General features: G+C 49.9%; 1 protein-coding gene across 3 annotated transcripts in view; it reads right to left on the reverse strand.

The window, feature by feature from the left end:
- Positions 1-25,583, reverse strand: part of ARID3A (AT-rich interaction domain 3A) — a 68,590-nt gene that overhangs the window by 39,773 nt on the left and 3,234 nt on the right. For 2 of the 3 annotated variants that reach the window (XM_081895623.1, XM_081895621.1), the window contains exons 2-3: positions 13,771-14,533; positions 9,699-9,999 (exon numbers count right to left, since the gene is read on the reverse strand). In XM_081895623.1, the coding sequence (XP_081751749.1) occupies positions 9,699-9,999; positions 13,771-14,156 (687 nt within the window). In that variant the 5' untranslated portion in view covers positions 14,157-14,533. Of the gene's footprint in view, positions 1-9,698; positions 10,000-13,770; positions 14,534-20,437; positions 20,529-25,583 lie in introns of those variants that run through there. The other variant, XM_081895622.1, reaches the window with a different exon arrangement.

Raw genomic sequence — 25,583 nt, forward strand, 5'->3', positions numbered from 1 at the left:
TAGATGACCCTTGGGTCATAGAATCCTAGAGTTGGAAGAGACCACAAGGGCCATCGAGTCCAACCCCCTGCCAAGCAGGAAACACCATCAGAGCACTCCTGACATATGGTTGTCAAGCCTCTGCTTCAAGACCTCCAAAGAAGGAGACTCCACCACACTCCTGGGCAGCAAATTCCACTGTCAAACAGCTCTTACTGTCAGGAAGTTCTTCCTAATCTTGAGGTGGAATCTTCTTTCTTGTAGTTTGGAACCATTGCTCCGTGTCCGCTTCTCTGGAGCAGCAGAAAACAGCCTTTCTCCCTCCTCTATGTGACATCCTTTTATATATTTGAACATGGCTATCATATCCCCCCTTCACCTCCTCTTCTCCAGGCTAAACATGCCCAGCTCCCTTAGCCATTCCTCATAGGGCATCGTTTCCAGGCCTTTGGCCATTTGGGTTGCCCTCCTCTGGACACGTTCCAGTTTGTCAGTGTCCTTCTTGAACTGGGGTGCCCAGAACTGGACACAGTACTCCAGGTGAGGTCTGGCCAGAGCAGAATACAGTGGCACTATTACTTCCCTTCATCTAGATGCTACGCTATGATTCTATGAATTTGTCCCTTTTTTCAAAGCCATCCAAGTCGGTGGCCGCCGTTGCCTCCTGTGGAAGGCAGTTCCATAGTCTAACCTTCCCTTTTACCCATCCTGTCCTGAAATCTCCCAGCGTTCGGTACCTGGGCCACGAGTTCGAGTGTCCCCACCCCTCCTTAAGAAAAACGCCTCTTCCCCTCCGTATATCTACAGGTGAAACTCGGAAAATTAGAATATCGTGGGGAAATTCGTTTATTTCTGTAATTCAACTTAAAAGGTGGAACTAATATATGAGATAAGACTCACGACATGCAAAGAGAGATATGTCAAGCCTTTATTTGTTGTAACTGTGATGATCATTTGGAGTTTTCATCAGCTGTATGCCATGATCATCACAATGATAACAAATAAAGGCTTGACATTAGGTCCATATAGTAAAAGCTCTGGTTTTCCCAGTAGTGATGTATGGAAGTGAGAGCTGGACCATCAAGAAGGTGAAAATGAGTTTGACCAAACTGCGGGAGGCAGTGGAAGACAGGAGGGCCTGGTGTGCTCTGGTCCAGGGGGTCACAAAGAGGCGGACACGACTTAACGACGACAACAACCTTTTAATATTTTGTTGGAAGCCACCCAGAGTGGCTGGGGAAACCCAGCCAGATGGGCATGGTGCAAATAATAAATTATTATAATTGGTTTGCTCGTTGCAGGTGCGAACGGCCAGGAAGGGACAGGGCCCCTTCCACGCAGCCGGGGTTTTGCAAAATGATGCAAGGCCACTCAAGGAAGCCGATGTCTTCACCCAAAAGTGGTGGCAGGGAAAAAACAGTGATGTGGGAACCCTGTTTGCATGGCAGGAGTTAGAATATGGGGAGGAAATAAGAGAGAGAAAATAGGAAGTTCTGCTCAGAAATCAACAGCCGCAACACAAGACCTTCCAGTAAATCGGTCAGTTTTCTACAAAAACACACACACCACAAACACGCTTTGAACAACAAAGAGTTCCGGCACACAACGTCCGAATTACGCAAGGTTTGCTCTGGGGGGGCCCTTGCTAGGAAGCTATCGCCCTGGCGGGGGGGCCGGATGGTGGAGACGAGCCCAGCCCTGTCTAGTTGGGTCACAGAACAGGCACCTTGCAGCGACGCTTTCTTTCCTCCACCCTGCCCGTTGCGCTTTCCTCTACTGCTGCGCCCGGCAGACTGCAATTCTTTCCACCCCCCCCGCCCCCGGACACACAATTATTATTAAATTTTCTGCTTTACAATGTGAAATACAGCGGAACCTCGTTCAGTGGAGCTGAACGTTTCAAAAGCCGGACGCTGAAAACCTGGAAGGAACTGCTTCCGTATTCGAACGCACCTCGGAAACAGAGCGTGTTTTTCCATTTTCTCAATGGAAATTGCCAAACGTTTCGACAGTCTTCCGGAACAGATTAGGTACCACTGCACTCGTTTAAACATCCTTAAAATATCAACGACTGCCCTTCTACTCTTTCCACAGTTCAATCTGCATATCGTAAATCCCAGCATATTTTTATTTTTTACCTTTATTCAAACTTTGAGGTGATGGAGCTTTATTAGAATTAGAAAATATATAAAATGCTGTGATATAAAGCTTAAACTTTGAAAGCCCAGGGGTGAGAGGGAAAGAAGTCGATAGGCTCTAAGTCAGGGGTAGGCAAACTAAGAACCGGGGGTCAGATCCGGCCCAATCGCCTTCTCAATCCGGCCCGCGGATAGTCAGGGAATCGACGTGTTTTTACATGAGTAGAATGTGTCCTTTTATTTAAAATGCATCTCTGGGTTATTTTTGGGGCATAGGAATTCATTCATTTTTTATTTCCCCCCCAAAATATAGTCTGGCCCCCCGCAAGGTCTGAGGGACAGTGGACCACCCCCTGCTGAAAAAGTTTGTTGACCCCTGCTCCAAGGAGCCAAAGAGGTAAAATGGATAATAATGGTGTGATTATATACAGTGGTACCTCGGGTTACAGACGCTTCAGGTTACAGACTTCGCTAACCCAGAAATATTACCTTGGGTTAAGAACTTTGCTTTAGGATGAGGACAGAAATCGCGCGGCGGCAGCAGAAAGCCCCATTAGCTAAAGTGGTGCTTCAGGTTAAGAATACTTTCCGGTTAAGAATGGACCTCCGGAATGAATTAAGTTCTTAACCCGAGGTACCACTGTATGTTCAAACGGAAAATTAATTTAAATTATTTTAAAAAACAACAACAACCATGGATCCCTAACCGGGTTGGGCTAGATGACCGGTGGAGGTCCCTTGCAACTGCGCAATCCTACCCATCTGAGGGAAGTGAGAGCTGGACCATCAAGAAGGCTGATGGCCGAAGAATGGATGCTTTTGAATTCTGGTGCTGGAGGAGACTCTTGAGAGTCCCATGGACTGCAAGAAGATCAAACCTCTCCATTCTTAAGGAAATCAGTCCTGAGTGCTCACTGGAAGGACTGATCCTGAAGCTGAGGCTCCAAGACTTTGGCCACCTCAGGAGAAGAGAAGACTCCCTGGAAAAGACCCTGATGCTGGGAAAGATGAAGGGCACAAGGAGAAGGGGACGACGGAGGACGAGATGGTGGGACAGTGTTCTCGAAGCAACCAGCATGAGTTTGACCAAACTGGGGGGACAGTGGAAGACAGGAGGGCCTGGCGTGCTCTGGTCCAGGGGGTCACGAAGAGGCGGACACGACTAAATGACTCAACAATAACACCCGTCTGAGCAATGAGACTTTGTGCGTTTGCGAAAGGGAAAAGCCGGCTTCGGGGATTTCCTTTCCGGAGCAGCGAGCACTCGCCTCTGGATCCCGGCCAGCGTTCAAGCGCTTGGCTGGGAGTCCCGCTTGGCCCCGCTCCAAGGAGAAGGCGACTCGGCTCTGAACGCTCTCCAAGCTCAGCTGGTCGGCCGCAGGCTTGGCAGCGAGACGCCGGGGGAGAGGAGGAGGAGGAACGCAGGAATGTAAACAAAACGAGGCTTGGAGGAGCCGGGCGAGCCAGGGCTTGCCAAAGCGCTACCGCCGCCTCCTCCGGGGCCGTCCCGCGAAGGAGGACCTTGGCAGCGGTGAAGCCGGGTGACTTCTTAACCCCAAATCGCGGCTCCGAGGAGGGGCAGAGACGCCGGTTGCCGCAACCCGGTGTGCGTAGAGAGCAAGCGTGTCCTGACCAGGGTTAGAAACTCAGAGATACAGTGGTACCTCGGGTTACATACGCTTCAAGTTACAGACTCCGCTAACCCAGAAATAGTGCTTCAGGTGAAGAACTTTGCTTCAGGATGAGAACAGAAATTGCATGGCGGCAGCAGGAGGCCCCATGAGCTAAAGTGGTGCTTCAGGTTAAGAACAGTTTCAGGTAAAGAACGGACCTGCAGAACAAATCAAGTACTTAACCCGAGGTACCACTGTATAGCCCCAAAAAGATGTTAGACTGTTTTTTGTATGCGGAAATGTGGAAAATCAATAAAAAAAGTTTTTTGGGGGAAAGAAACTCGGAGATATATACGTCGGGCGCCCCACGGCTCCTCAAACCATGGGCAGGCAAACGAAGGCCCAGGGGCCGGATCCGGCCCAATCGCTTCTCAATCCGGCCCGCGGACGGTCCGGGAATCAGTGTGTTTTTACACGAGTAGAATGTGTGCTTTTATTTTAAATGCATCTCTGGGTTATTTGTGGGGCATAGGAATTCATTCATTTTCCACCCCAAAAATATAGTCCGGCCCCCCACAAGGTCTGAGGGACAGGGGACCGGCCCCCTGCTGAAAAAGTTTGCTGACCCCTGTGTTAGATGATGTGTAGTCAATTAATATTTACAGTGATACCTCGGGTTACATACGCTTCAGGTTACATACGCTTCACGTTACAGACTCCGCTAACCTAGATATTGTGCTTCAGGTTAAGAACTTTGCTTCAGGATGAGAACAGAAATTGTGCTCCAGTGGCACGGCAGAAGCAGGAGGCCCCTTTAGCTAAAGTGGTGCTTCAGATTAAGAACAGTTTCAGGTTAAGAACAGACCTCCGGAACGAATTAAGTACTTAACCCGAGGTACCACTGTAGTTGATAAGGAGTAGACGTCTAGCTCCTAAGGAGGTGAAGAGAAGCTCAAAATTGCGCTCACGGTGCCTGGGGGACCTCAAAATCCGATCCAGGGGTCTTTTGCGGGAGTAAAATTACAGTAAAATCATAATAGAAATAAAAAACCAATTTAAAATACAGGTTCAAATGCAATTTAAAATAAGAATTAGCCCATAGATAGCTGAGAGTCCCAGAATATTTGGGTAGAGGGACGCACCCCTTGCCTTTAACCAGCACTGCGTCATCGGCACGGGGGGGAAACAAGACTTTCGAATTCGGGACTGCTCCGACCTGCGGAACCCGCAGCCAAAAATCCAGGGCGTCTGGCCCAGCTTCCCCGGCCGAGTCCGCCCCACCCAGGGAATTAAGTGGGCTTGCAAACCCCTTATCTCGGACACACCCTGCCATGCTACCCACTATCTCTCACTGTCTTTCCCCGCAAGGTCCTGGAGGCTGTGACTTAGGAGGCCGACGGAGCCAAACAGAACCGCCCCAAAGTTTCCAAGCCGAAAGGGAAGAGAAAATAAAGGGTCAACATCCGCCCAAGCTCTGGTGTAAAGGTAAAGGGACCCCTGACCATTAGGTCCATTTGTGACCGACTCTGGGGTTGCGGCGCTCATCTCGCTTTATTGGCCGAGGGAGCCGGCGTACAGCTTCCGGGTCATGTGGCCAGCAGGACTAAGCCGCTTCTGGTGAACCAGAGCAGCGCTGGAGCGGGACCTATTGATCTACCTTCCTGCTGGAGCGGGACCTATTGATCTACTTGCACTTTGATGTGCTTTCGAACTGCTAGGTTGGCAGGAGCAGGGACCGAGCAACAGGAGCTCACCCCATCATTGCGGGGATTCGAACCGCCGACCTTCTGATCGGCAAGTCCTAGGCTCTGTGGTTTAACCCACAGCGCCACCCGCGTCCCTAGCTCTTTGGTAGCTGGACCATAAAGAAGGCTGAACGCCGAAGAATGGATGCTTTTGAATTCTGGTGCTGGAGGAGACTCTGGAGAGTCCCATGGACTGCAAGAAGATCCAACCTCTCCATTCGGAAGGAAATCAGCCCTGAGTGCTGACTGGAAGGACAGATCCTGAAGCTGAGGCTCCAAGACTTTGGCCACCTCAGGAGAAGAGAAGACTCCCTGGAAAAGACCCTGATGTTGGGAAAGATGGAGGGTACAAGGAGAAGAGGACGACAGAGGATGAGATGGTGGGACAGTGTTCTCGAAGACACCAGCATGAGTTTGACCAAACTGCGGGAGGCAGTGGAAGACAGGAGGGCCTGGCGTGCTCTGGTCCAGGGGGTCACGAAGAGGCGGACACGACTAAACGACTCAACAACAACAATCTTCAGCGTGATTGATTCATACAGAGATACAGCGGGCAGACTCTCCCAAGGAGGGTGGCTAGAATCACCCTCCAAGGCTCAACTGGGGATGGCCGAAGACCCTAAATAGCCACTGCCGGACGTTACTGAGCTACATCTGACGCTCCGGCTTAGCGTGAGGCTGCCAGGGACTCATCCAGAGACACAGTGGGGAGCCTCTCTGCACCGGAAGTGAATCAGCAACCCAGCCACACACACACACACACACAGGGAAATACAGGGCAAAAACTCGCCCGCCATTCGCAGGGGGGAAAAGCTTGCCTCCTTGCAGAGCAGAGATTCGCCGAGAGAGGCAACAGGGAACTTCTCCCACCTCCAAGGTCCTCAAATCAGCGCTGATCTGAGAATGAAACCTTAAAAAACAAAATCCAATGTATGGAACCAGGAGGGTATTTACAGAAGCAGGCAATTTTCTCCTGAAACGATGAAGCGCTTGTTTTCAAACTACTCCTGCCGCTTTGTTAACAATTAATAATAATTATTTGATATAATTTTTTTCTTTTTTCCTTTCTCCTCCTGTGATGGGGCTGCATTTTAACATTTTAATGTTTCGGTATTTTAACTGTTGCATTTTATTCTTGTTTTTAAGTTGTATTCATTCAATTTGTTTCTATTATTTCTTGTTAGCCGCCCTGAGCTGGGCCTTGGCTGGGGAGAGCGGGGTAGTAATAATAATAATAATAATAATAATAATAATAATAATAATAATAATAACCCTCTCTCTCTCTCTCTCTCTCTCTCTTCCCATCTGGATTCCATCTGCTGCTGTTTGGTTTCCTACTGATTTTTCTCCCCCCAAATTCCCAATTTACAACTCAAACATCAAAGGAAACTGGTCCTCTAGGGAGAAGGTCCTTGCAAAGAGAGCGATTTCCTTCTCTTAACTCTACAGCTTCTCTGATTCAATACCCAGACCGGACTGATCAAACAAGGAGAGAGGGAGACTGCCGGAAAGAAAGGAAGGGTTTCTTTCTACACACACAGACACAAAAAAGGAAAAAAGAGAGTAGATTTTGGGGTGGGGGATGCTAAATTACTGCTTCCTCTTCCACTGTGTGTGTGTGTGTGTTTCTGATCAGTTTGTTGCAAACAACATCTCTTGCAATAACTGCCGGCAAAAAAAAAAGAAAAAAGAATGAAGGAAAGAAAGAGAGAAAGGAAAGAGAGAGAGAGGAAAGAGAGAGAGAGAGAGAGAGAGAGAGGAAAGAGAGAGAGAGAGAGAAAGGAGAGAGAGAGGAAGAGAGAGAAAGAGAGAGAAAGGAAAGAGAGAGAGAAAGAGAGAGAGAAAGAGAGAGAGAGAGAGAGAGAGAGAGAAAGGAAAGAGAGAGAGAGAGAAAAAGAGAGAGAAAGGAAAGAGAGAGAGAGAGAGAGAGAGAAAGAAAGAAAGGAGAGAGAAAAAGATAAGAAAGAAAGAAAGAAAGAAAGAAAGAAAGAAAGAAAGAAAGAAAGAAAGAAAGAAAGAAAGAAAGAAAGAAAGAAAGAAAGAAAGACACTTTTAATTCTCTGCAGGTCCAACGCACAGATTCACACAGATAACCGGATGACTTGTAGGCCTGAATTCCAGCTACACGGACGAACTTGTCGAAATGCTAACTTCTCCGCGCAGCGTGCAGTTAAGCTGCGAAGCTTGCTCTTCGCAGGAGGCGCCGATTGGCCACGCACCTCGACGGGTTCGAAATTCAAACCCGCAGGGAAGGAGAGAGCTAGCTGCGACCCACTATCCGAAGAAGCAGCGCCCAGTGCGATCCGAAAGCCTGCCGCGCTGAAGAAGAGCTCTGTGCGATCCAAAAGCTTGCTAAACATGAAAATGTGGGCTATTTCCACACACACCCCAGGACGCCAGAAAACACATGCGTCGTATCAAGAACGTTAAGAAAAGCAGCCTCTTATAATGGCCAGCTTTTCTTATGTTCTTAATACCTTGTGTGCGTTCGGGAATCTTGGGGAAAATACCCCCCGTTTTCATGTTTAGCAAGCTTTCGGATCGCACAAAGCTCTTCATCGGCGCGGCAGGCTTTCGGATCACACAATTCGCTTCCCCAGAGCAGCTATTGGGCCGCAGAGAACTCTTTTTTTCTCCAGACGCTGCCATTCAAAGCGACCCAAAACGCTTTCTTAATAAAATAAAATACGAAAGCCAATCCCTATATTTTTGCTATATTTATGCTGTATGTTTGCTGGCTGAAATTAGGAACAGGGACCTTTAGGGAAACGCGAGAACGCCCTCTATTTAAACTTCAGCACACATAAAGCAAAGTTGCGGGTCGAGGCAAAACCCGGACGAGCTAGTTCCAAACAACCGTGGCGTTGTTGTTTTTTATTGCGGCACCCAGGAAAGTCTGGCTGACGCCAGTCCGTTTTGCCAGGGGATAAATATTTCCAGACTAGCAAGATTCCCCCCCCCCCTTTGCGGACTTTGACACAGCTGAATTTCAAATGGAAAAATTCGGCTTATCTTTTTCGTAAACACACACACAGCCTTAGCAAAAGCCACACAAAGGGGAGGAGAGGCGGAGAAGCGTTTTCAGATTTCAACAATCTCCCTTCAAGCCCCAAACCTTTATAAAAAATACCGGGTCGCAAATCCCATTGCACCCACCCAGCGGGAGTTGTAGTTCCAATCGCAGCCCGCCAACAATCTGGGGGTGCGAGTCGGAGAAATAAATAATAATAATAATTTATTATTTATACCCCGCCCATCTGGCTGGGTTTCCCCAACCACTCTGGGCAGCTTCCAACAGAACACCAAAATACAATAACCTATTAAACACTAAAAGCTTCCCTAAACAGGGCTGCCTTCAGATGTCTTCTAAAAGTCTGGTTGCTGTTGTTCTCTTTGACATCTGGTGGGAGGGCGTTCCATAGGGAGGGCGCCACCACCGAGAAGGCCCTGTGCCTGGTTCCCTGTAACTTGGCTTCTTGCAGGGAGGGAACCGCCAGAAGGCCCTTGGAGCTGGAACTCAGTGTCCGGGCTGAACGATGGGGGTGGAGACGCTCCTTCAGGTATACTGGACCGAGGCCATTTAGGGCTTTCAAGGTCAGCACCAACACTTTGAATTGTGCTCGGAAACGTCCTGGGAGCCAATGAATGTCTTTCAAGACCGGTGTTATATGGTCTCGGCGGCCGCTCCCAGTCACCAGTCCAGCTGCCGCATTCTGGATTAGTTGTGGTTTCCGGGTCACCTTCAAAGGTAGCCCCACGGAGAGCGCATGGCAGTAGTCCAAGCGGGAGATAACCAGAGCATGCACCACTCTGGAGAGACCATCTGCGGGCAGGGAGGGTCTCATCCTGCGTACCAGATGGAGCTGCCCTGGACACAGAATTGACCTGCACCTCCATGGACAGCTGTGAGTCCAGAATGACCCCCAGGCTGCGCACCTGGTCCTTCAGGGGCACAGTGACCTCATTCAGGACCAGGGAGTCCCCCACACCTGCCCGCCCCCTGTCCCCCCAAAACAGCCCTTCTGTCTTGTCAGGATTCAACCTCAATCCGTTAGCCGTCATCTATCCTCCAGCCGCCTCCAGACACTCACACAGGACCTTCACTGGTTCCGATTTGAAAGAGAGGTCGAGTTTGGCAGGATCCCACCCTCCCCAGCCAAAGCCCCAGGCTTGTCCGCCAAAACCTGGAAGGGAAAAAGAGAGAGTTTCCCGCGGAAACTTACCTGCTTGAACTGTTCCTCGTAGGTCCAGTCGCCGTGGTCCAGGGGTTGGGTCTGCACCTGGGACAGGTGGGGCAGCGAGGCCGAAAGTCTCTCGGGACCCCCGGCCAGCCTGGACGTCTCGCCTCTGTAGGGCAGGGTGGGCTGCTGTTTGCGGAGAAGCGGGGGGCCCGGGCTCGAGCGGGCAGTCTCCCCGGACAGGGAGACCCCTTCCTCCTCCGCCATCTCCTCGTCTTCGTCGTAATCGTCCTCTTCCTCCTCGCCGAGGTCTTCGTCAAATTCCTCGTCGGCCCATTTGGCTTTCCTGGGGACGGGGGTCCAGAAAGAGAAAGAGGTCAGGGGGGCGAAGGAACGCCTAGCTCTGCTGAATGGTCATAATAATAATAATAATAATAATAATAATAAATTTATTTACACCCTACCCAGCAACCCTAGGAAAATGCAGGTTTTGCCGAGCCCCTGGGCCTGTGCAGAGTGCTTTTCAGCAGTAATAATAATATTAATAATAATAATTTATTATTTATACCCCACACATCTGGCTGGGCTTCCCCAGCCACTCTGGGCGGCTTCCAACAAAACACTAAAATACAATACAGTGGTGCCCCGCAAGACGAATGCCTCGCAAGACGAAAAACTCGCCAGACGAAAGGGTTTTCCGTTTTTTGAGCTGCTTCGCAAGACGAATTGCAAGTTTGTTTCCTTTTTCTTAACACCATTAATACAGTTGCGACTTGACTTTGAGGAGCAACTCATAGAACGCAGTGTACATAGTAGCCTTTTTTGAGGTTTTTAAAGACTTTGGTGATTTTTGAAGCTTTTCCAAAACTTCTTTTGCAGCCATTTAGTAAGTTAAGCTTTTAAAACTTTTTTGGGGGGGTGGATTTTGGGTTGGGGTGTTTGGAATTCAAGGACTTGGTGTTGGGGAGGGGTTTGCAAGAATCTGGAAGCTTGTGGGTTTTTTCTGCATTTTTATGATTTTCTGTGACCATTGGGCCACTCTGCTGTTTTTTTACAAAAAATTCTGGATTTGAATTTCTGTGTGCTGGGTGGCTGGAGGAACAGTTGGGGAGGGGTTTGCAAGAATCTGGAAGCTTGTGTTTTCCCCCCTGCATTTTTATGATTTTCTGTGACCATTGGGCCACTCTGCTGTTTTTTTAAAAAAATTCTGGGTTTGAATTTTGAAATGCTCTTTACAGTATGTGTGACTTTAAAGAGCACTTAATAAACTCTTGTTGTACCAAATTTGGCTTTGTTTGGACTTTTTTTGACCATAGGAACGCATTAATTGATTTTCAATGCAGTCCTATGGGATTTCGTGCTTCACAAGACGAAAAATTCGCTAGATGAAAAAATTCGTGGAACGAATTAATTTCGTCTTGCGAGGCACCACTGTAACCTATTCAACGTTAAAAGCTTCCCTAAACAGGGCTGCCTTCAGATGTCTTCTAAAAGGTCTTTACCTCCTTGACATATGATGGGCGCCACCACCGAGAAGGCCATTTGGCAATTAGCTTTTCTCTCTCTCTCTCTCTCTCTCTCTCTCTCTCTATCTCTCTATCTCTCTATCTCTCTCAGTCTCTAGCACAGTCTCTTCGAAAAGTTTGGTAGGAACCTTCCGTAGCTTGAAACGCCTAATAATAATAATCATTTTATTATTTATACCCCGCCCATCAGGCTGGGTTTCTTCAGAAGGCCGGCGCTTAAAATCGACTTAATTGCAACCCTGAGGACCAGAAACTTGTAAAGGCGAAAGGTCGTTTTTTTAATGGCCGGGAGAGCTGTTGCTGACCTGTGTAGACCAGGGGTCAGCAAACCTTTTTCAGCCGGGGGCCGCTCCCCTGTCCCTCAGACCTTGTGGGGGGCCAGACTATATTTGGGGGGGGGGGAAATAAAATAATGGACGAATTCCTGTGCCCCACAAATAACTGAAATGCATTCTAATACATCTAAGGGAATTTCCCTTTAAAAAAGGGAAACGTTAACAGCTATGATGATAATAATAATAATAATAATAATAATAATAATAATAAACACTTAGTTGTTGCTTGGATTTTTTCGAGGGGAGGGGAAATCTCTCCAAACTTCGGAAGACTCAGCTGCTTTCAAAACAGCTGGAAATTTTTCAGAGAGAGATCAGGAACTTAAATCAAAAGCTCTCCAGGCATTTAAGGGGGTGGCAGTGAGGGGGGGCCAGAACCTGCCAAACTGGTCTCTCCTCCCTGTTTTTATTGTCTCCTGACCCCAAGTAGATCAGGGTGGGGCAAGGAAGCTGCAGAGAAACAGGAGGCCAGTGGGGAAACTGATTTTTCAAGTTATTTCCCAAGGATACGAACTCTCTTTGCCATTTTCCAAGCTGGGGAACAAGAAACCTTGCAAGGTGCTTTATTAAATTACCCAATCTTGAGTCTTTTTTTAAAACTTTTCTTCTTCTCTCCTTTAGGAGAAACACTTGATAAATTAATAAAAATAAAATAAGCTTGTTTTGTTCCCTCCAACTCCTATCTTTCTCCCCTTAGCTAGCAAGGCCAGAGCTCAGGAATGATGGGAGTTGTAGTCCATCAACATCTGGGGACCCACAGGTGGAGAACTGCTGTAATAACAGTTTTGCAATTCTTTTTATTGCGGCGAGGAGGGCCAGGCCTGTTTACTACACGTATTCAGTGGGGCTCAGAAATGCCTCGTTCTAAACCAAATCATGGACCCCACCCATCACGCCCGCTCTGGCCGGCAGCAGCTCTCCAGGGTTGGAGGCCGCCGGGGAAGAGTTCCCGGCCCTACCGTTGGGGACTGAACCCGAGGCCTCCTGCTCGAGAAAGCTGGTGCTCAACCGTTGAATATGCAGCCCGTTATCAAAGCATCAACTAAGGCTGTAGTCCTCATTGTTTTCGGCTGGCTTCATAGGACGCTGCCTCTTGTGGAGCCAGCCCTAACCAGAGTTGCCGCCGGGATCTTTGGAGAGTGCAAAGGTACAGCGGTACCTTGGTTCCCAAACTTTAATCCGTTCCGGAGGTCCGTTCCAAAACCAAAGCGTTCCAAAACCGAGGCGTGCTGCTTTCCCACAGAAAGCAATGCAAAACAGATCGAGCCGTCCCAGACATTTAAAAACAACCCCCAAAACAGCAATTTGACGTGAATTTTGCTATCTAACGAGACCGTCGATACATAAAATGAAAGCAATATACGATGAACTGCAGTCACAAAAGCAATCAGGAGCTGGGCTGGGTTCCACACAGTCACACACACACAAAAAGAGCCGCAAAAAGCAAAATAAATAGCAAAAACAGACAGACTTCAGCGTAACACTCAAAACGGAGCACGTTTGATGGACCTAATAGGTACCGTATTTTTTGCTCTATACGACTCACTTTTTCCCTCCTAAAAAGTCAGGGGAAATGTGTGTGCCTCTTACGGAGCGAATGCAGGCTGTGCAGCTATCCCAGAAGCCAGAACAGCAAGAGGGATTGCTGCTTTCACTGCACAGCGATCCCTCTTGCTGTTCTGGCTTCTGAGATTCAGAATATATTTTTTCTTGTTTTCCTCCTCCAAAAACCAGGTGTGTCTTGTGGTCTGGTGCGTCTTATAGAGCGGAAAATACGGTATCTAACCAGTAATATTTTGGGGAGCAGGCTAGCAGGCGTGGCCCATGACTTACATCGTAGGAGCCTACACAACACAAAACACTGTTCCTGGATGTAGGTCTTATTTCATTTGTTTTCTATCTTATATTTTGGAAATGTACATCCAGTTTTCCCCCCCTTTAAATTTTTCTGGGGACCCTGAGAGAGAGGGGCTCTAAGCTACAGCTTGTTTAGCTTATATACAGTGGTACCTCGGGTTACAGACGCTTCAGGTTACAGACTCCGCTAACCCAGAAATAGTACCTCGGGTTAAGAACTTTGCTTCAGGATGAGAACAGAAATCGTGCGGCAGCAGCCGGAGGCCCCATTAGCTAAAGTGGTGCTTCAGGTTAAGAACAGTTTCAGGTTAAAAACGGAGCACCGGAACGAACCGGTAACCAGAGGTACCACTGTACGTAAATCCGGCACATCGCTCCGGGATAAAGGCCGATACTCACATCTCCTCATCCTCGGAGACCGCTTCCCGCGGGAACACCCCTCCGTCATCTTCCTCGTCGTCCTCCTCCTCTTCTTCCTCCTCCACCGAGCCGCGGCTGGCCTCCGACGGGCCGGGGCTCGACGACTGGCTCAGGCCGGCAGCCGCCTCCCGCATGGCCGCCAGCGCCGCCATCTGCGCCCGCTGGATCCGGGCGCTCTCCGGTTCCCCTGCTTCTTCGGTGGCACCGGGCTCCTGGCTACGGCCGCGGGAGAAGGCCGTGGCCGCGGCAGGAACCGGAAGCGCGCCCGGCGGATCGGCCGGCGGAGGCTGGCGCGACTCCATTTCCTGCTGCAGGCGGGCTCTCTGTTGCCTCTGCAGGTTCTCCATGACCGCCTGAAGCTTCATGGCCCGGCCGGCGGTGGGCCTGGCGGGGGCCGCCACCGAGGAGCCCTCGCCCTGCAACGGGGGCGCCGGAGGGCAGCGTCCGGGCGGAGGCAACGCCGTGGGGGACGCCGTCGAGGGGCCCTTCCGCCCCAGCGGTCCTCGCGGCTGTGGGAAAGGGGTTCGGGTGCCAAACAGGTTCCTCGCAGGGCACGGGCTTCAGAGGCCAGCCGCCATCCCTCACCGCGGGGTCCCTCCGCTTCCCAGCCGCCCCGAACCGCACCGGCGGGGTGGTCCTACGGTGCTCCCGGGGGCTTTCCCAAAGGGGGTGTTGGGTTCGAGAGGCGTGCTTCGAGGCCGGGGCCTCTTCTGCGTCATCTAGGCGTCAGGGAAAGTGCTGCCTGGAAGAACAGGGGAGGTGGGGAGAGAGAGAGAGAGAGGGGGGGGGGAAATAATAGGCACATTAGCACAATGAGGACTAGAAAATTGACTTCGTTTCCCCCTCCCAAGCGACAGGGACTAGAAACTTGATTGCCAGCCAATTCGTTGGGCTAGGGAACGAACGCACCCAGAACAGACCTCGACATATTCACACAAAAAGAGGAAGGAAAGAGAGAGGGGAGGGATAATTTTTTCTTTTCGTTTTTAACAAAAGGGAAGGAAGGGGAGGTTCGGCTTGGGCAGGAAGGAACGGACAGACGGAGTGACTCCAGTGGCCGTTTGAAGTTGGCAGAATCTGACCTTTCAACCCGTGCTAGAGACTGAGATGATGGATGGATAGATAGATAGATAGATAGATAGATAGATAGATAGAGTAAAGGTAAAGGGACCCCTGACCATTAAGTCCAGTCGTGGCCGACTCTGGGTTTGCGGCGCTCATCTCGCTTTACTGGCCGAGGGAGCTGGCGTACAGCTTCCGGGTCATGTGGCCAGCAGGACTGAGCCGCTTCTGGCGAACCAGAGCAGCGCACGGAAACGCCATTTACCTTCCCGCTGGAGCGGTACCTATTTATTTCCTAGCACTTTGACGTGCTTTCAAACTGCTAGGTTGGCAGGAGCAGGGACCGAGCAACGGGAGCTCACCCCGTCACAGGGATTCAAACTGCCAATCTTCTGATTGGCAAGTCCTAGGCTCTGTGGTTTAACCCACAGCGCCACCCGCGACCCATAGATAGATAGCTATGTAGATAGATATAAAAGCTAATCGCCAAATGGCCTTCTTGGTGGTGGCGCCCATCAGATGTCAAGGAGATAAAGACCTTTTAAAAGACATCTGAAGGCAGCCCTGTTTAGGGAAGCTTTTAATGTTTGGTGTTTTATATCGTGTTTTTAATTTTCTGTTGGGAGCCGCCCAGAGTGGCTGGGGAAACCTAGCCAGATGGGTGTGCTGTAAATAATAATTTTATTATTATGATTATTATTTTCATTTCTATACAGCCTTATAATTCAAAGGGGGCGGAATCTCAAAGTGCTTTACATTAAAACACTCAATGAAAACAATCTGGAAGGAAACAAATTCAAGGGAAATATTTCAGACCCTTCTCTAAGGGCGTTCCCCATACTTAGTCGCTTACGCAATTTATAGAGCTTGCTCCATAGAAAAAGGACTCTAGGAAATCAGGGGGGGGGGGTGTAGTGTTTATTTGAATGTCAGACTAAGACCTGGGAGATCAGGGTTCGAATCCTGCTCAGTCCTGAAGATCGCTCAGCCTATCTTGCCAGGCCATTGTAGGGATTAAGTGAGGAAGTGGGGCGAACCGTGGGCTCCTCGCAGAAAAAGTTGGGATAATATACTACTACTAATAATAATTTATTATTTATACCCCGCCCATCTGGCTGAGCTTCCCCAGCCACTCTGGGCGGCTTCAAGTGTTAAAAACAAGACAGTGTTAAATATTAAAAACTTCCCTAAACAGGGCTGCCTTCAGATGTCTTTTAAAGAGAAGATAGCTGCTTATTTCCTTCACAACTGAAGGGAGGGTGTTCCACAGGGAGGGTGCCACCACCGAGAAGGCCCTCTGTCTGGTTCCCTGTAACCTCACTTCTCGCAATGAGGGAACCGCCAGAAGTCCCTCGGAGATGGACCCCAGTGTCCGGGCTGAACGATGGGGATGGAGACGCTCCTTCAGGTATACAGGACCGAGGCCATTTTGGGCTTTCAAGGTCAGCACCAACACTTTGAATTGTGCTCGGAAACGTACTGGGAGCCAATGCAGATCTCTCAGAACCGGTGTTATGTGGTCCCGGCGGCTGCTCCCAGTCCCCAGTCTGGCTGCCGCATTCTGGATTAGTTGCAGTTTCCGGGTCACCTTCAAAGGTAGCCCCACATAGAGCGCATGGCAGTAGTCCAAGCGAGAGATAACCAGAGCATGCACCACTCTGGGCAGACAGTCTGTGGGCAGGGAGGGTCTCATCCTGCATACCAGGTGGAGCTGCCCTGGACACAGAACTGACCTGCACCTCCATGGACAGCTGTGAGTCCAAAATGACTCCCAGGCTGTGCACCTGGTCCTTCAGGAACACAGTTACCCCATTCAGGACCAGGGAGTCCCCCACACCTGCCCGCCCCCTGTCCCCCAAGAACAGTCCTTCTGTCTTGTCAGGATTCAGCCTCAATCTGTTAGCCGCCATCTATCCTCCAACCACCTCCAGACACTCACACAGGATATAAAATGCAGTGAATAATCTCTTCTGGCTGAGCCGCTATGGGAAGCTGGAGAAGCAGACAGGTCGCCAAAACGGCAACCCGAAATCTCCATGTGGTCACAACTGGACCCACGCCAGTCATAAAATGCCAGTCGCTTCTCAGCTTCTGCGTAAAACAGGTTTCAAGAGTCAACAGGCATTAAGCAACTGGTCCGGCTGGTGAGTCCAGATTCAAGTCGCCGGATCTCAAGGAATGCTTTTTTTATCCTGCACTCTCTCCTAATATCTATCCCAGAGGGCAGCTGGCAAACCAAAGACAGACACATAATTCTGCTCTTGGGGTCCCCTGGAAACCTGTTGCTTCTCGCCATAGGCGACCGAGCCAAGCGGCCATATTTTCAAATATCCTGGACGGTTTCCTCTTTGGAAAGAGGGCAGTCTCAGGGACAGTCTCCAGCAACCTCGGTTTTTTTGAGACAATGCTCCTCTCCAGGAAGAGGAAAGATAATGTATGTTTTCATGTTTTTGCTTTGGGGGGGGGTGTTTTTAAAGAAATCTTATATAGGTACAGGGGACGCGGGTGGCGCTGTGGGTTAAACCACAGAGCCTAGGACTTGCCAATCAGAAAGTCAGCGGTTCAAATCCCCGCAATGACGGGGTGAGCTCCCGTCGCTCGGTCCCTGCTCCTGCCAACCTAGCAGTTCAAAAGCACACCAGTGCAAGTAGATAAATAGGTACTGCTCTGGCGGGAAGGTAAAAGGCGTTTCCGTGCGCTGCTCTGGTTCGCCAGAAGCGGCTTCGTCCTGCTGGCCACATGACCAGGAAGCTGTACGCCGGCTCCCTCGGCCAGTAAAGCGAGATGAGCGCCGCAACCCCAGAGTTGGCCATGACTGGACCTAATGGTCAGGGGTCCCTTTACCTTTATATAGGTACAGTCATACCTCGAGTTACAGACACTTCAGTTTGCGTTTTTTCGGTTTGCGGACCACCAAAACCCAGGAGTACCGGAACGGGTTGCTTCCAGGTTTCGGCGGTCACGCATGTGCAGAAGCGTTAAATTGCGCTCTGCGCATGCGCAGAAGACCAAATCGCAACTCTGCACGGATCACATTCGCAACCCGAGCGTCCACTGTACATATAGTGGTACCTCGGTTTGCAAAGTCTCAGAAGCTGAACGCTTCGGCTTCCAAACGCCGAAAAACCAGAAATAACTGCTTTGGTTTTCAAATGCTTTTCGGAAACCGAACCTGCCACACGGAGTTTTCCCAACGTAAATGCTTCTGGAAACGCATGCGTCAGCTTTCAAACGTTTTGAGAGTCAAACGGTCTTCCAGAAAGGATTAACGTTCGAAAACCGAGGTACCACTGTTTTATTTCTATTGACGTTCAACTTTTTCTTCAATAAATGGTTTGCCCCAAAAAGCTTTTCAGCTGCTTGTATTTTATCTGCAGGCTCCTTTAAGTCCCTGCCAGGGAAAAAGGAGGAGGAGGAATAATAACAATAATAATGTACAAGGATAAAAATTCAGACGCGATGAGCAAGGCTGAGCACAGCTTGCCATTTTCCCGCCCCATAAAAATCAAGGATGGGGCTAGTGTGGCAAATTGAGTCCAGGATCCTGCCATTGAAGTGCCCATTATGGGAAACTGGCAATCAGGATTCAAACCCAAGACCCTTCTCCCTTCAGGTTTCCAGCAACGGCCGATCAGAAGCATCAGAGACAGAGCGTAGCTATCAATGGCCCTTTCTCCTCTCCAGGAATATGTCTGACCCTCTTTCAAAGTTGGTGGCCAGTCGCTGCCTCCCGCGGAGGCGAGTTCGAAAGACGCACCCTTCTTTTTGCCTGTCCTGGACCTTCCACCACTCGGCTTCGTCTCCAAATCCCGGGATTAGGAGAGGGGGAGAAAAAATGCCTTTATATATTCACCGTTCATTTCAGGCACCTCGGTCATGGCCATAGCTGTCAACCGTCCCTTATTTGGTGGGACAGTCCCTTATCCCAGCGCCGTGTCCCGCTGCTATCCCTTATTGATGATATCCCTTAAATTTCCCGGGTTTCAAAGGAAGCAGCTCCTCTCCCTCCCTCCCTGCCGGCCAGGGAGGAGGGAGGCTCCAACTGTGTTGCTTGGCTGCGTTGCTCACCCAATAAGGAGTCTGAGAACGACTGGGGGGTGGAGCTTACATGCCTTGTGCCAATCAAATCGGCCGCGTTGCCTGGGGACTCGCCTTTGCTCAGCGCTTCCCAGCGGAGAGGTGACGGTGGTTTCCCTTGCTGCGTCCCCTTTGCCGGGTTGCTGCGCTGTGGGAACCACCGCTTGAGGCTTCGCTTGGCTGCTGGCTGGGCTTTCTGCCTTTGGCTCGGAGGGGCTCAGAAGTCGAACATACCTGTGCCCAGAAAATCCCGTGTTTTGGCTGCTGATCCCTTATTTCCGAGGCTGCTGGTCCCTTATTTTCAAATCTGTAAGCTGGCAGCTATGGTCATGACTTCCCCTTACCCGGCTTTCCTTCCGAAACCAAAAACAAAACGGTCTTTTCACACGAGTAAGAGAGTCCTTAGAGGCGCAGAGAGATAGGACAGCCGCTCTCTTCGTAAAACAGATTCAGGAACTGACCGCCACAGGGTTTTACAAGGGCATTCGGCAAATGAAAAGGGGAAGAAAGAATCTGTTTCTCAGCGGCCACTCGCTGGCCATCGATAGCTGGGCTCTTAAAGGATTAAAAACCCAAATTGCAAATCTGAAGGCGAGACACTCAGGCCTGGGGGAAAAATACCTATTTTCAGCTAGGATTGAGCGTTCCCAGACATACGACGGCCCAGTCTTGCTCGATTTCTGAGCGCATTGACAAAGCACATCTTATGGCACACCCTATAATAAGAGAGTTACTCAGAGGATGGCCCATTGAATTTAATGGGCACCTGCGTTAGCCGAGGTCGTTTCATTTTGACGGGTCTCACATCATAGGATACATATGTTTATATATATATATATATATATATAGACACGGGTGGCGCTGTGGGTTAAACCACAGAGCCTAGGGCTTGCCGATCAGAAGGTCGGCGGTTCGAATCCCCGCGATGACGGGGTGAGTTCCTGTTGCATGTCCCTGCTCCTGCCCACCTAGCAGTTCGAAAGCACGTCAAAGTGCAAGTAGATAAATAGGTACCGCTCCGGCGGGAAGGTAAACGGCGTTTCCGTGCGCTGCTCTGGTTCGCCAGAAGCGGCTTAGTCCTGCTGGCCACATGACCCGGAAGCTGTACGCCGGCCCCCTCGGCCAGTAAAGCGAGATGAGCGCTGCAACCCCAGAGCCGGTCACGACTGGACCTAACGGTACACTGGTACCTCAGGTTACATATGCTTCAGGTTACAGACTCCGCTAACCCAGAAATAGTGCTTCAGGTTAAGAACTTTGCTTCAGGATGAGAACAGAAATTGTGCTCCGGCGGCGCGGCAGCAGCAGGAGGCCCCATTAGCTAAAGTGGTGCTTCAGGTTAAGAACAGTTTCAGGTTAAGAATGGACCTCTGGAACGAATTAAGTACTTAACCTGAGGTACCACTGTGTGTGTGTGTGTGTGTGTGTGTGTGTGTGTGCAGCCTATAAATTTTCAGATAAAAGCATTGGGCAGACTCTGCCAAGCAAATCGGCTATGGATACAAACCGGTTTTGATCCCGTGCGCAAGAAATGGCCACACACCTCCTCCTCTCTCGCACAACTGCCACGGAAGGCGACCACGAACCTTTCTGATGTCAGAGGGTGCTGCGGCCAATCGGAAGCTGCCCCGCCTCTCCATTGACTGCGGCCAACAGCCTTCATTGACAGAGCCTCGCGAAGGCGTTTTGAGGTTTCCGCCCTTCTTAACTTGTATCAGGGAAGGTTATCGATGCCTCTGGAAAAATACCCAGCAGCTGGGAACTGCGATCAGGAACAGTCACTTCCCAGTGGCTGAACTTCCAGTATCAGAGGCAGTCTACCTTCCCAAAGGGACACAGGTGGCACTGTGGGTTAAACCACAGAGCCTAGGACTTGCTGATCAGAAGGTCGGCGGTTCGAATCGCCACAATGACGGGGTGAGCTCCCGTTGCTCAGTCCCTGTTCCTGCCAACCTAGCAGTTCAAAAGCACGTCAAAGTGCAAGCAGATCAATAGGTACTGCTCCGGCAGGAAGGTAAATGGCGTTTCCGTGCGCTGCTCTGGTTTGCCAGAAGCGGCTTAGTCCTGCTGGCCACATGACCCGGAAGCTGTACGCCGGCTCCCTTGGCCAATAAAGCGAGATGAGCGCCACAACCCCAGAGTCGGTCACAACTGGACCTAGTGGTCAGGGGTCCCTTTACCTTTACCTTCCCAAATATCAGCTGGTGGCAATCCCACCCAACCCAAGGCAGAACTGCGGCAGATGTGCTCAGGGCCAGCTTGCAAATAAAACAAGCCACCCCCCCAAAGTACTGGTTATTCTCTAGTAGGGGTCAGCAAACTTTTTTCAGCAGGGGGCCAGTCCACTGTCCCTCAGACCTTGTGGGCGGCCGGACTATATTTTTTTGGGGGGGAATGAATTCCTATGCCCCACAAATAACCCAGAGATGCATTTGAAATAAAAGCACACATTCCACTCATTTAACAACATCAGGCAGGCTCCACAAATATCCCACAGATGCATTTTAAATAATAAGACACATTCTACTCATGTAAAAACACACTGATTCCCGGACCATCTGCGGGCCGGATTTAGAAGGCGATTGGTCCGGATCCAGCCCCCAGGCCTTAGTTTGCCTACCCATGTTCTTGAGTAACACACAGCTTTTAAGGTTCTCATCCAGTTGGCGGATTCCGTTTCTAGTTAACTACATAATCTGCTTTCTTATAACCACCTGGAACCGACCAATTTATAAGTCCGCTTCACACCCCAAACCAGGTATAGGCAAACTCAGCCCTCCAGATGTTTTGGGACTACAATTCCCATCATCCCTGACCACTGGTCCTGTTAGCTAACGGTCTTGGGAGTTGTAGTCCCAAAACATCTGGAGGGCCAAGTTTCCCTTTACCTTTACCTCAATCCTTAAAATACAACTTTTTTCAGTGGGGGGCACTCTTAGGAACAGCCTCCGCCCAGTCTCCACCCTGGACACCTGGGTCCATCTCCCGAGGGCCTTCTGGCGATTCCCTCCCTGCGAGAAGCGAGGTTACAGGGAACCAGGCAGAGGGCCTTCTCGGTGGTGGCGCCCTCCCTGTGGAACGCCCTCCCACCAGATGTCGAGGAAACAAACAACTATCTGACTTTTAGAAGACATCTGAAGGCAGCCCTGTTTAGGAAAGTTTTTAATGTTTGATGCTTTATTGTGTTTTTAATACAGTGGTACCTCAGGTTAAGTACTTAATTCGTTCCGGAGGTCTGTACTTAACCTAAAACTGTTCTTAACCTGAAGCACCACTTTAGCTAATGGGGCCTCCAGCTGCCACCGTGCCGCCGGAGCACGATTTCTGTTCTCATCCTGAAGCAAAGTTCTTAAGCTGAAGCACTATTTCTGGGTTAGCGGAGTGTGTAACCTGAAGCGTCTGTAACCCGAGGTACCACTGTATCTGACTTTTAGAAGACATCTGAAGGCAGCCCTGCTTAGGGAAGTTTTTAACGTTTGATGCTTTATTGTGTTTTTAATATTCTGTTGGGAGCCGCCCAGAGCGGCTGGGGAAAACCAGCCAGATGGGCGGGGTATATATAATAAAAGTATTATTATTAATATTGCAGAAAATCTGCAGATTTCGCACCCCGTAGGTCCCCTCGAATCCTCTCTACCTGGAACCACCCAGCTGCTGAGTTCAGAAAGGAGAAGGAGGAAGGGGAGGAGAGAATGTAAAGAATGGCTGAGCTGGCTCAGTAGGAACATCTCTCTCCTAAACCACCCCGCGTGCTAAAGACATTAATTCTTTAATGATCTTGTAGGAGGCAGAGCCGACAGACAAAGGGGAACTCACAGAAGCCCCTTGCTAGCTTTCAAAAAAAGAAAAAAAACCCTACAGGCGTTTCCGCTTTTCCAGCAGAGTCCAGATGTTAAGCCCCTACGGTGCGAGAAAAGTTATGACATCTGGGAAGAGTGTGGTCTGCAAGAGTCCATCTCTCTCCCAGCTTTCAAGTAAAGCTAAATAAAAATCGGTTCAACGGGCACAAGGATTCTCTCCATCTTCCCAATTCCGAAACAAATCGCTTATGAGATCTTCCGAGCAAATCCCATTGTTGTTGTTGTTGTTTAGTAATGTCCGCCTCTTCGTGACCCCCTGGACCAGAGCATGCCAGGCCCTCCTGTCTTCCACCGCCTCCCGCAGTTTGGTCAGGCTCATGTTTGTAGCTTCGAGAACACTGTCCCACCATCTCGTCCTCTGTCGTCCCCTTCTCCTTGTGCCCTCCATCTTTCCCAGCATCAGGGTCTTTTCCAGGAAGTCTTCTCTTCTCATAAGGTAGCCAAAGTCTTGGAGCCTCAGCTTCAGGATCTGTCCTTCCAGTGAGCACTCAGGGCTGATTTCCTTCAGAATGGAGAGGTTGGATCTTCTTGCAGTCCATGGGACTCTCCAGAGTCTCCTCCAGCACCAGAATTCAAAAGCATCCATTCTTCGGCGATCAGCCTTCTTGATGGTCCAGCTCTCACTTCCATACATCACTACTGGGAAAACCAGAGCTTGAACTATACGGAACTATACGGAACTATACGGACCGGTTGACGGACCCCTAAAAAACACGTCACTATGAGATCTAGGGGACAGGGTTCGTAAATGGAATTCAGGCCAGAAAACAGGACGTGAGAGATGCGCTAAGATCAGCACATGTCTCAAACTGTGCGCACAAAGCCAAGCCAGCCTTCTCCTGCTCCATTCATTGGCCCAAACCTCCAGGTTGGCGGCCTTGCCCCTGCCTCCTGTGGCAGGCAGTTCCACAGTTTAACTCCACAAAGAAATCCTTCCTGAATCTTTATCAGCTTTATCGGACGGCCACAAATTCTAGTGTTAGGAGAGAGGCAGGAAAATTCTTTTCTGTCCTCTTTCTCTATGCCGGGATTAATTTTAAAGCGCAAAGAGGGCCCTTTGTTGCTGAAAACAGCTCTATCTCCTGTACTGCAAGGGGAATGGACTAGATACCTCTGTAGGTCCCTTGCAATTTGGTCCCTTCTGTTTTTGTGCCAGCCATGCCACAGTGGTGGCGGACATAAAGAGGGTTGCACATAGAGGACACACTACTACTCTTCTTCGGCGATCCCTCGTAGCCGAGTAAGATTGTCTTCCATAAACACAGGTTTATCAATGAGTCCGTAAGTGACTGTGGAGGCCAATTCTGGATCCACACGTCCTTCCACGGTGGGGACATTGGTTTCCGGGTGGGAGTTGATCCGGGTGAGGGTTTGCCAAGTGCGCCTTCCTCTTAGCATGTTTCTCCCTCTCGTCCTGAGTTCAAGTGTCTTCAAAGCCCACAACACCTTTGGTAAAGGCTGTTCTCCAACTGGAGCGCTCACAGGCCAGTGTTTCCCAGTTGTCAGTGTTTATACTACTTTTTTTTTTAGATTTGCCTTAAGAGAGTCTTTAAACCTCTTTTGTTGATCACCAGCATTACGCTTTTCATGTTTAAGTTGGGAATAGAGTAGTTGCTTTGGAAGACGATCACACAACATGACCAGTCCAACGAAGATGATGTTGAAGAATCATCGCTTCAACACTGGAGGTCTTTGCTTCTTGCAGTACACTGGTATCAGTTCGCCTGTCTTCCCAAGTAATGTGTAAAAATTTTCAGAGACACCGTTGATGGAATCTTTCAAGGAGTCGGAGATGGCGTTTATAAGTGGTCCACGTTTCACAAGCATGCAGTAAGGTTGGCAGCACAATAGCTTTGTTAACAAGCATTTTGGTTTCCCTGCCTAAGATAAAACAGGCAGCCATGCGCTTCCATGCGCAGAGTGCATTCTCCGGACAGAGGAGATATTTTCACTGTCGAAATGGCGGGTCTCCCCTGCCGATTCGGCACCGACTTGTGGGACCAGCTCAGTTTTAAGAGGCAGTTAAGAGGAGACGATTACACCCAGGGAGGAAAGTTTTACTTCCTGGCTCGGACGGAAGTGTACCATTCGAGCCGCATGGTGCACAGAAAGTCCCCTCAAGTGGTTTGTTTAATTTTAGCTTCGGCCACGAGCCGGTTTAAGAAACGGGCCCAGAGAGGGGAGTTTGCTTCCATGCTCAGGTCCACATGCAAATGTCTCTCATGACTTCTCAAGGTCTTTTCTCTGCAAATGTCCATCTGTCCAATTGTTGGATTAGACGGGCAACGATGTGAGAATTTGCAGAGCTGGGGGTGGGGGTATTACGCGACCTTGCAGGTGACTTTTTAATATATTTCCCCGGACCTCTAATAACGTTGTAAATCATTGCCTAACCGAGATTCCCGCGGGGGAAAAGAAATAAATAAAAGAACACACACCCGGAGGCAGTTTCAACATTCCGTCACACCTTTGCGTGACCAATAAACCCAGGACCGGAGGGGTGGGGCTCTGCAACTAGTTGGAGGGTCACCTTTAAACTTCGTCACCGAAGCAAGCAATTAAGAGTCGCCCCTATGGAGAAATACAAAGTGGGTAATTGGGGGTGGGGGTTGGGGTTGGGGGAAGCCTGGCAAAAACATCCCATTCGCCACTTTTTAAAATGTGCATTTCATCTGTCTTAATATGTAGATGGGATGCGGGTGGCGCTGTGGGTTAAACCACAGAGCCTAGGACTTGCTGATCAGAAGGTCGGCGGTTCGAATCCCCACAATGACAGGGTGAGCTCCCGTTGCT

The sequence above is a fragment of the Podarcis melisellensis genome (genome assembly GCF_964234715.1).
Source record: "Podarcis melisellensis genome assembly, chromosome: 18".
NCBI classification, from domain to species: domain Eukaryota; kingdom Metazoa; phylum Chordata; class Lepidosauria; order Squamata; family Lacertidae; genus Podarcis; species Podarcis melisellensis.